An 11,558-nucleotide genomic window follows, 5' to 3' on the forward strand; every position below is an offset into this window, starting at 1 on the left:
TACAATACATTTTCATTCGGTCTATAATTAGTTATACTAAGATACTAAAAAAAATTAATAATAATAAAAAAGTTAATAAATATAATGAATGACAGGAGGGAAAAAAAAAAGGGAAGACTTTTTTTTTTAATCTTGAGGGGAGGGAAGACCTTATTGACGGTACCACTCCCATAATTACTTTGTGTGCTCAATTAAGTTTGTTACAAGTAGTATTTGAAAAAGTACAAAGGACAAATAGCAAAACAAGAATAGAAAAAAAGTCTCCAACAAGAATACAAATTTTTTTGCCTTTTACTCTCAACACACCCCCTCTTTCTCTGTTTTTTTTTTTTTTTTTAATATCCCTCCCCACTCCACTCTCATAAATAAAACCCATTAACCCGTGTTTACAATAATTCGCAAATTCTGTTTTATTATTGACTAGAACAAATTTTTTTTCCTAACACCGATAACAAAATTTACCAACTTTTTAGAAGCAAAAATACAATTTACTCTACACCCTTATTCACTTCCACAGTTCCACGATTCCTCAAATAGTCTATTACGAGAATATCAAGTAAATTATAACAGAAATGCAGATTACACCACTTAATAGTCAGTCAACACTCCTTCATCTGTTATACCTCCTGTGTATACAACCTCCTTCCATGACACCACTATTTAATTATCCGATTTCATCCGTCATATCATCAAACCGTCGTAGACAATTATTTGTCAAGTGTCACTCAACACTATCATACATAACCCTTTCACGACCCTACAGTCTGAGAAACCGATTTCATAAATCATCACTTTCAGAACGTCTTTTACAAGAATTTATCAAGTCTCACTCGACAACATCAAAAAATCAAACCCGTTTTTTATCCAACAATACAATTAAATTCAATTGTTTGAAAAAATAAAAAGTACAAAAGACAAATAACAAAACAAAAATAGTAAAATGAAAAATTACTTTATTTTTATATTAATTTTTTTAATTAATTTATTTTTAATTTAATTTATTTTTTTCTTCTTTATCTCTTTCATCCCCACTCCTAGTGTCTGAATTTTGGAAGTTTAAACTGTGGCTCCTCCCGCTCTTGACTCACTTTCTCTCTCTCCTTCAAACCTTCCTTCAACCCTTTTTATTATCAAATACAACCCACCCACTTTTCTCACTTTCTCTCTCCTCTTTCTCTCTCTTCCCCCCATTTTCTCTCTTCAAATCTTTTTGAATGATCCAATTCTTGTAAACCCTAATCATAATTAATTTTTCTTTTTTTGGGAATAACTTTCATCTCTTTTTATTTTCTCTGTAAATTTTGAAACTATTCTGGGCTTTTCTTCAAGCTTCTGTTCTGTGTGTCTCATTCTCCTTTAAGTAAGATAACTTACTCAATCTGTAATTTTTATCAATTTTTTTTTCTGGGTTTTTATTTTTAAGATTACCCACATTGTTGTTTTTTGTTATGTATTGGGGAAAATTTTCCGGGTTTTCTGCTGATTTTTTGTGAAATTTCCGGAAATTTTGTGGTAGATCTGTTTGTTAATGGATTTTTATGAAAAAATTTGTATACCCTTTTTATCAATTTTATGATTTTGGTGTTTTTTTGGGTTACTTGTTACCCTTTTTAATTTCTAGTGCAATGATTTTTCTGTTTTATTTTTTTATTTTTTGGGGAAAATTGTAATTTTTATTTCGTGGAAAATCGGATGAACAGGCTGAATTTTGTTCCTTGTTTGCCCAATTTTGAATTTTGAATTTGGGTTTGAGCTGATTATTTAATTAAGAATTTTTTTTGTTTGATTTTTTTTTTAGTGAGTGACAATAGGGTTTTGAGGGTTTTAAGGTTCCTCAACTTTTCAGTCAATTAAATTTGTTTTTAGCAAAATCCCAGATTTTGTTGGGGTAATTTTTAATTTACTTATGTTGGAAACCTTTGTTGCCTTTGATGATTTCAACTTTTTTTTTTTAAATAAAAAATTATCTCTGATTCTTAATGAAATCAATGGATCATCAAGTGAAAAGTTTTGTACTTCTGATTACATCCGATTTCATTGGTTTAGCATCCGATTCGTGGTTGTTTTCGAATGGATTTGTTCTGTGGTACATTTGTATGATGATATTGTTCATATACTTATTCCATTGGCTAACAAAACATGCTTGTACAAGACTGGAATACATGGGACTTGATTGTGCCTCTTGATATCCATTACTCTTGATAATTCGGGTTTGATATACACGGTCGAAGAGTGTTAGTAACTCAACTCATATCTTAGCCATAGATTTGACTGATAGTTAAGGAAATGTGGATATAAATGAGAGATAAGACAAGATGATGAGTTCTTATCAAGGAACATCCAAATTTTCCATGGATGTTGCCTTGGAAGAAAAGTTTGAATGGAAGGAGTGACTTAATATGGTGTATGTTAGTCTTGGATTAAGAGCAAGGTTGAATGGCTAATTCCCTTTTACTGCCATTGTTGTTAAGTGGGGTGAGGGCGAGGGTGGGGGTAGGGTGGAGGTTGACTTGTTAGCCACTGGGTTAGGGTTTTCATCACCAATTGCTTATTGCTTGATCCTAAAGACATTGTGAGAACTGAGAACCTTGGTTATCATATTAAGAGGGTTTAAGGATTCTTGATAATCTATGTTTGTAGAGACTAAGACCACCAAGACCGAAGAGTCTTTGTGAAATTACTTTACTCAGATTCGGGCACTAAGGTCATCAAGGTGGGAGAGGGTTGTGAAACTTACTGAACTTGAACTTAGATTTAAGGGACTATGCTTATTTTGAGCACCCATTTCAACTGGCATTGTTCTATAATTAGTTGTGAACTTGTGATCACTGTAAAATTTTTGAATTTTTTCCTGATAATATGTTAACATCTTCTATTGTGTATATGTTAAATTCTGTATCCTTTTATCAACCTTTTAATAGGGCACTTTATATTACAAGCATTTGCGGCATGGAGTTGCTGATTGAGTTTTAATGTGCAGAATTTGAGACTGAGGCATACAGTGCTCTTCTACTAGGTTGATATGAACAAAGAAAATATATCCTCGACCAAAGTAGAAGAGCCTACTCTTCGTGTAACAAGAGCACGGGCTAAAGCTCTTGGTACATCAGGAAGGTTGAACCAGAAGCCTCCATTGCCTGAACAGAGTAGAGTTCTTAGAGCAAATTCTAAGAGATTAGCATCGGATGAAAACAATCCGACAGTTCCAGCTTCTGGTGTTCAGAAGAAGAGAAGAGCCACACTTACAGATGTTACTAATGTGCTTTGTGACAAACCATTTACGGGCTGCTTCACTGCTGGGAAATTTCAGGCAAGAATTCATGATTTCTTTCTAACTGATCAGTCTATGATATGTTATGTGAATGTCCATCGTATTCATGCCTACTTATTCATATCATATTAAGGAATATACAACTAATTGCAAGTGCAAGCTACTAAATTAAACTTTCCTAATACGTGTAAAATTCGTATTACCAAGTTCTCTTTCGGGTCACATTTATCTGAAAAATCATTTACCCTGTATTGTCTATAGCCCTGAATTTTCTCCTCTTTTTTCATTTACTAGAAGCCGGAGAAGAAAGGTCCCTTCAGAAAGAGTGTTAAGGTCACCCCAGCTGTCTCAGAAACAGCTCATAATCATGGTGATTCAAACGACAGAATTGCTGAAGATATATCAAAATTGACAGTAGCGCCCCTAGAGGTTGCTCCACTGGCGAAGAAAATGATAGCTAGTGATACTTCAAGCTTAGATGGGGAACATCATAAGCGAACAAAGTTGGAACATGGCTTACCAATTAACCTTACTCCGTGTGAAACAAGAGAGAGACCTGTAATTACTCAGACACTTCAAAAAGGTTTGTATTCTGCTCCCTATTTGCTAGGGTTTTTGTAATAAATATAAGTGTTGATGCATATGATGCTTTCTGCATTTAGAGTATTCTTCTTCAAGGTTATTCAGTACAAGCTATAGAAAACACAAAGCATATGACTTGAACTTTTGGACAGTATGTTCTCTAGCCTGAGAAATCTATTAACACTAGAAAGTGCATCCTCTGATGTGGCCTGTAGGCAGTAGCTTAATGGTCCATTGTAAGATCAGTACATTGCAAATGTTTATTGTTCACTTCAGACACTATAATTTTTCTGTAGCTTTCTAATCTGTAGAGTTAGATTTTTAACCATATTTATCCTTGAAGTTCGTTGCATTATCCGTTTCTATGAATAGTGAACTTGTGACTTGCGATTCGTATTAACATCATTTCATGGTATGTTTTATTTGGAAAGTCTGGATTCTATTGAGAATTTTAGTAAAGAAGATTTGGTAGTAATGTTAACGTAATTGCAGAATTATCAGTGTCACATTGAAGGTATTTAGTAAAAGGATAAGTACATAAAGTATGCAGGCTCCATGATGAAGTATATTATTGCACATACTATGTAAAATACTTTCATTAATTCATTTTCACAACGAATGTAGAAAGCCTGACACTTTTTGATTCTTGACACAGAGGACAGACTTCATGACAAACCTGGAACCTCCAAGCATCCAGATGTAATAGATATTGATTGGAACCTAAAGGATCCTCTTATGTGCAGCCTTTATGTTTCAGATATATATGAGAACAAACGTGTTACAGAGGTATGTTTGCATCTATACAAATATTGCCAGAATTTGAAGTACTTGTATCATGCTTGTAAAAGGGGGTGGGGGTCTCATTTTGATATAGCCAATCTGTTTTCGGCTCTAAAACTGTTGTAAATTGTTATGTTCATGCTACTGTAGTGTGTCTAATAGAAGAAGATAATTCTTACCATGTTAAACTCTTTTGTTGAGAATCAGATTCTTGTCTGATCTTAGATGGTCTAGTAGACTTTGCTTTCTAGCTGTAAGATGTTTCTTATTCGTTTATGTTTTTTTCCTTCCTGCAGCTTAATCAAAGGCTTTCAGTTGACTATATGGAGAAGGTGCAACATGATATTACTCCAAGCATGAGAGGGATTCTTGTTGATTGGCTTGTGGAGGTTAGTGTATGTGTCTACACTCTTGAGAAGCTATTTTTGGTGAACGTCGATATGTGTACTTGAATAGATTAAAATCAATTCCTGGGACTATAAGATGACGCATGTGAAGTATTATGTGAGAGACTGAGCGGTACAAATATCACTTGCACACTACAAACCAAGCTTAAATTATCATTTTGTGTTTTGACAATTAGGCTATATATTTGACATTTTGACTATCCAATTAACCTTGTAATTGTAAATCAAGATTATTTGTTTATTGTCTAGTATACAATTCTCAACTGCTCAAGTGTCTCAAAGGGTAAATCAGGGATTTAGTCGAGTTTTTCTTATGAGTTTTTGCCACAAGCTGATCTTAACTCCACGACCATTATGCCATCCTATAAATGTTCCTACTTTCCTTTTCTTCTTCTTGAGATGCTCTAAATGTTAATTAATGTACAATTATCTACTTATCGTCAATTTCCTTCTATGCCTATCAGTTGATTGCAGTTCAGCATTTGGTATCTATTTAGAAGTATAAAAATTCACTACACTAGGCTATTTTAGCCATAAAAAAACTAATCTTGTATGAAGAATGTTTATTGTGAGTGTGTGACATAGGGAGTTTCATATCACTCATAAAGTCACAACTCACAAGTCATTATATTGTTTTAACTAGTATCTTACTATAACATATTAACTGTGCACTTGATAAGTTGATAATTGAAGAGTGAAACAACTTCCTTTGTCAGTAACTTTGTATGTTAAATTATGGGGAATTGCATTTTATTTTGCATGTTTGAATTTTCTTGTGCACTCCTAAATTGTTCTAATCTTTTGCTTGTGATTTATCTTAGGTCTCTGAAGAGTACAAATTGGTCCCTGACACTCTTTACCTGACCGTGAATCTCATTGATCGTTATCTTTCTGGAATTTACATTGAAAAGCAAAAATTGCAGTTGCTGGGAGTAACCTGCATGTTGATTGCCTCGTAAGTGGTTACTTGTGTGCTTAAGGATTATATTGCTACATCTTAGACTATGATAACAAATTAACAATAATAACAAAATATATATTGTGCTAATTTTATGTTGATATGTGCAGAAAGTACGAAGAAATGAATGCCCCACAAGTTGAAGAATTTTGCTACATCACAGCGAACACTTATGCTAGAGAAGAGGTCACTATTTCTCTTTTATATACATGAGCGTCACTGCTGAACTCAATTCTGATATTTGAAGTCTGAATTCTAATGATAAATTAAGATAAATTTTCTATTGTAGGCATTTTTTTTAACACAATACACATTCTCTTTGCAAGTGAATGATTAATTGAAGTTTGATATATAGGTATTGAATATGGAGAGGAAAGTTCTGAACTTTCTCTGCTTTCAACTGTCTGTTCCCACCATAAAAACATTTTTGAGGTTTGTACATCTTCCTTACATCATTGCTTTATATTATCTTGACCTATTGAGAATTGTAATTAATAGTTATCAATGCGTACATCCACAGGAGATATATCCATGCAGCTCAAGCTACGTATAAGGTATATCTTAATCATGAGCAGTAATTATTGTTCAGCGTTATTCATTTGTACTAAGTCAGAAGCTAAATCTCGCAAAATCCATTTTCAAATTTGCAGGATCGTTTGGCAGACTTAGAGTACTTGGCAAATTACCTAGCAGAATTGACTCTTGTAGAATACAGCTTTCTCAGATTCCTCCCCTCACTTATTGCTGCTTCTGCAGTATTCCTTGCCAGATGGACACTTGATCAATCTGATCATCCATGGGTTAGTGATTTATTTCCTTGTCTTTCCCAGTTTTTTTTTGATAGATATCATTTACCCTGCTAACTTTCTGTCGAACCTGTGCATTATCTTTTGTAGAATCCGACTTTAGAGCACTATACTAGCTATAAGTCTACGGAACTCAAAGTTACAGTAACTGCCATGCAAGATCTGCAATTAAACACCATTAATTGCACGCTGAACGCAATTCGTGAGAAGTACAGACATGAAAAGGTAATTTACATATCAAAGTTTTTATTGATCTCTTTGATTACTTTTCTATGGGTTCAAACAGTTTGGTTAGACCAGATTTGGAATGATTTACTAAATATCTGCATTTCTAGTGCATTTTTGTGCATCTTCTATTGGAAAAAATTTTCATTGAGGTTTGGTTGGGCTTTTATTGGTTGGGTTGGGTTGAGCTCTTTAATTAGGTGCATTTTTGTGATATTTTCAATATGATAAGTTCAGGTCTGTTGAACTTGATTATAGGGGTTGGGTGCTTTTCAATTTTCAAATAAAACTTCTAAATGGGCTGGGTGCTTCTCAATTTGGTTCAAGTAAGGCTGAATTTCAATAGGCCTGCTTATGAAACGGTGCATATGTCATAATCTCACAGTTAATCTATCATTCCATGATACCTTCAACCTATATCTTCTAATAGAAAAATTTGATGGTTGCAGTTCAATTGTGTGGCAAATCTGTTATCTCCTGAATCAGTTCAGTCCCTTTTCTGAAGTTCAAAATGTAGCCGTGATCCAATCTTGTACAAGCTGAGTTAAGATAATTATTCGTTGACATCTTGAGAACGGCTGATCTCCCTAACCACAGCCATCTCTCCAGCTTTTTCCCTCCCTTCTCTTCATGTTAAAATTCTTTAATTTTTGTTGTAACGTCCGCTGTCGTTATATTTAGTTCTGGCTCTCTCAGAACTATTGTTAAATTTAGGCACCTAAGGCATTAACTTACATATTTGGAAATGCCCTTACAGGAGCTGTTTTTTTTCTTTTTTTTTTTTTTTTTTTTAACCTTCTAGGTTTCAGGAGCACCCTAGAATTGCTTAGGGATTGCTATAAATGTGAACATCTGTAACTAAACCTGAAATTAGTATATTCTAAAATAAAGCATCACTTTTACACAATTGTATTTTATCTGTTGAACTGAATGTGTTCCAATTTGCACTATGAGGAACCATCATTTTAAAGGTTCATACAATCATACTTGAAGGTTAGTGTTGAGTATTAGCAGTGGGCCAGTGGTTAGTCGATAGCCCTAGCCGCCTAGCGCACCTGAACCGCCTTGGTTAAGCTACGTAAGCCATTGTGACACTGTAATTTAGCTGGTTGACCTGGATTGCACCATGAGCAGCTTTTAGCTTTGGATCAGTTTTTCAGCAAAAATTTATTGTGCAGGCACACTTTTGAATATGAGGAGCTAAGTGTTGAACTAAAAATTGAAATCTCAACAACTTTCTGACAATAATTAGCCCCCCTTTCTCTAATACTCCGTATTTCTCGAGAATCTCAACCACTCAATCACTCATTCAGTCATTCTCCTACAATAATCCAGGAAACAATAGCTATAATAACTCCTACTTTGGTTGGTTAGTTAGACATATTCCCTAATTTTACCGGTTTGCTAAACATGTCAATATATCACTAAAAGATGTGGATGTTAACTATTTTAGCTGATTGAAATCTTAAGAATGGTGCAAAACTACATCTACTTGAAATCAAATCATGTTTACATCATTTGTTCTTTATGGCTCTCAACAATTTTACTCAAAGATATTTGTGATGTTCGGGATGAATCTCAAACACTTCCGAGTATTCCTTTTATAGTTTAATTAGTTTAATAAAAGTACTCCTTAATATAATTTACCCCGTTCTCTCTCTTATTATCCTAACTTTTCTTCGGACCTATCCTAGTATAGGTAAATAAGAGCTAGTAAATTTATAGCTAAATGTACAATATCAATCTTTGTAAAATACATTCATCTGATTTCTCTAGTTCAGATAACACTTTTCTCATTTTTGACCATTCCTTCCTCATAAAAAAATCTTCCCTCTTCACAATTTTGATCCACTCAACCACTCCACTCTCTATTTCTCAACCAAAATTTTATCCATCTTTGTCACATGACTTTTACAACTTCAAGGCCTCACTTGTAGTATTCACGCCTATCATTGTCTAGCCTATTTCTTATTAAGGTTTTATTTTGTGTGGCTAAATAAACAAGGCAGTCATTACAATGATAGTCCATTCATTATTGCCAATTAAGTCAAAAACTAACCTTTATTGTCAAAGCTTGTTCTAGCCCCTAGAATATGATGGATCGTTTGGTAGGCGGTAATAGATAAAGCTAAACAAATGGGGAAAAAAAAATATATATCATGCTCCTATCCATGATTATCAGATTATGCAACTATTTTTCAAAATACCTCTTTTGTTTTTATTTACTATGAGTAACTTTTTTTTGAGGAATTATTACGAGTCCATTAAAAAAAAAAAAAGGAATTTTTACGAGTAACTTTTAACACTTTAAATTGTACAATATACCCTATTTCACTTATTTTGGTGATCTATACATTATAAGAAATAGTCATATGAAATCTTATTGGATTTGTCTCTTTAAAAAAATTATAATGTAAAATTCTTATAAATATACCATTTTTTTTTTGTTTTTTTGTTTTTTTGAGTGAATTATAAATATACTTAGGAATAGGGTATTAATATATTCTTTGGATAAACTTTAAATGCATTTCCTTAAATGATGGAGTATATTAGATGATTATTATAAAATCAGGGGTAAATTAGTGTAATTAATGATTAATTATTCTCAATCTTATAAGCATCCCATCAATTTCCTTACAAATATTATTCCCTTTGTTCTTATTCGTTACTTTTATAGTCCGTACAAAAACTTTGACCATAAAATCGTATCTTGTGAAAACTTTTTTTTTTTGGAAGTAGTCCTAAAGGACACTAAGGGCATGTTCACATTTACTTAATTTCAGTTCAGTTCAGCTCCAATCAGTTCAGTTCAGTTCAGTTCAGCTCTTAATTTTCCTCTCACATAAAATATTCATTTCAGCTCAATTCAGCTCAATTCAGTTCAGTTCAGTTCCAATCAGTTCAGTTCAGCTCCAATCAGTTCAGTTCAGTTCAGTTCAGCTCAGTTCAGTAAATATGAACAGGCCCTAAATTTCATTAATATAAGTCATACGGCATCTACAATTGACAATGAACGATAATGAAAACGAATTTAACAAAATCAAACAAGAATCAATCGGGGAAGGGCTAAGAATCCAAATACATAAATATAACAATTCGGCATATTCTCGATTCGTTGTCTCATACAACTTTTTGAGTGGATCCATCGTCGCTTCACAATTTTGTAAGAAAGTAAATTCTTGTGCTGATTTCTTAACCCGAATCCGAGCCATAATCAATAGTAGCCCCGCATAACTGGAGACCAAATTAAGCACAAATAAAACCTTGTCTTTCGAAGGAGTACGAAATACCTTGTCTTTGATAAACCCTTTCTTTCAAGGGAGACATTATAGTAACCTAAAACAAAAGGCTTAAAAGAAAATAAAGATTGAGGTTTTCCACCGGTGAAATCCGATGGAAGCCCCTTGAAAATTGACAATGGAGACTAGGTTTTGGAGAGAGAAGAGATAAGAGAGAAAAGGAGGCTAGGGTTTTTTTCTTAGATTAAATTGTGAAAACTTGTTTTATTCAGCTTGAAACCTATTTTTTAAAATTAATTTCTGAAAATTAATTAAATTTACTCATAGGTTACTATAGAGGTCAAAGATGTGTATTGGAAACCATAAATATTGGGACTGGATCATCCATCTTGTTGGGATGCACTCACACCACAACTCCACATTTGTATGGTATTGTTGGCCTTAGCCCACACGAATTCAATTTGGGGCTCTTTCCAAAAAGCCTCAAACCAAGGACTACATAACTCATGGCCTCCCTTTTAGTGAAACCAATTCGATGCAAGGCTACAATACCAACATATCTCCCATCTTGTACCGCTACTACATAAAACACGTCACTTGAGCACCAAAATATCAAGTGAAATTTCGGTATAAGGTACCACCAATCTTCAATCGCGAGGTCACATTGTGGGTCTCCCTCACAAAACTACCAAAGACTTGTACCCACACCATCGAGTCACACCACTCTACACTCACGTGTTTCGACTCCAAGTCACATTGGGTTTCATGTTTGTCCCAGCCGAACCATCAACCCTCTGATACCACTTGTTGGACACGAGTCATCCACCTTGTTGGGCTACACTCACACCACAACTCCGTATTAGTGTGATATTGTTCACTTTGGGCCTAACCTGCACGGATTCGTTTTTGGGCTCCTTCCAAAAGGCCTCATGCTAATTGAAGTGCTCTCATTCGTAAGGAAGTCTTTTTCTTCCTTATTCTTTCATTTAGGACTTGAATTGCCTAAATAAAAGCTTATGTAAAAGGAATGGAGGATATAAGAATTAAAGTTATGCATTGATAAGTGTGTGAAAGTCAAAAATGGTGATTCTCAACATATTCAAACTGTCATCCCTTACCACACTAATAAGGAATACGGAACTACATATCGACTGATAACAAAAGATATATGGAAAAAATCAAGGGTAGAAAAGCATAAGTGACTTGAAAAGCTTATGTGACATTCCAAGTTACAAATGAACTTATTCAATTCATCATTCTTATATTAATGTATTGTTATACTTTTGTTTA

At 33.8% G+C, this 11,558-nt stretch overlaps 1 protein-coding gene across 2 annotated transcripts; it reads left to right on the forward strand.

Annotated features, from left to right (window-relative positions):
• Positions 1-1,114: 1,114 nt before the first annotated feature.
• On the forward strand, positions 1,115-8,199 carry LOC145593749 (cyclin-A2-2-like). Of its 2 annotated transcripts, none has more exons than XM_081650088.1 (12): positions 1,115-1,360; positions 2,981-3,310; positions 3,566-3,854; positions 4,509-4,639; positions 4,930-5,028; positions 5,862-5,995; positions 6,109-6,184; positions 6,354-6,430; positions 6,519-6,552; positions 6,649-6,798; positions 6,895-7,029; positions 7,479-8,199. In XM_081650088.1, the coding sequence occupies exons 2-12, from the start codon at positions 3,023-3,025 to the stop codon at positions 7,530-7,532; spliced, it is 1,467 nt and encodes a 488-aa protein (XP_081506214.1). In that variant the 5' UTR covers positions 1,115-1,360; positions 2,981-3,022; the 3' UTR covers positions 7,533-8,199. The 2 variants fall into 2 exon arrangements, with proteins under 2 accessions (XP_081506214.1, XP_081506216.1); XM_081650090.1 differs by having other exon boundaries at positions 1,116-1,360; positions 4,930-5,022.
• The last annotated feature ends 3,359 nt before the right edge of the window (positions 8,200-11,558 follow it).

Source organism: Chenopodium album, chromosome 19 (genome assembly GCF_948465745.1).
Source record: "Chenopodium album chromosome 19, dcCheAlbu1.1, whole genome shotgun sequence".
NCBI classification, from domain to species: Eukaryota; Viridiplantae; Streptophyta; class Magnoliopsida; order Caryophyllales; family Amaranthaceae; genus Chenopodium; species Chenopodium album.

Bases quoted from the DNA above. Each gene is read 5' to 3' on its own strand.
- LOC145593749 (XM_081650088.1), top strand. From the start codon at position 3,023: ATGAACAAAGAAAATATATCCTCGACCAAAGTAGAAGAGCCTACTCTT. The intron at 3,311-3,565 runs GCAAGAATTCAT...TTCATTTACTAG, and splicing joins TCACTGCTGGGAAATTTCAG to AAGCCGGAGAAGAAAGGTCC. The intron at 6,553-6,648 runs GTATATCTTAAT...TCAAATTTGCAG, and splicing joins CAGCTCAAGCTACGTATAAG to GATCGTTTGGCAGACTTAGA.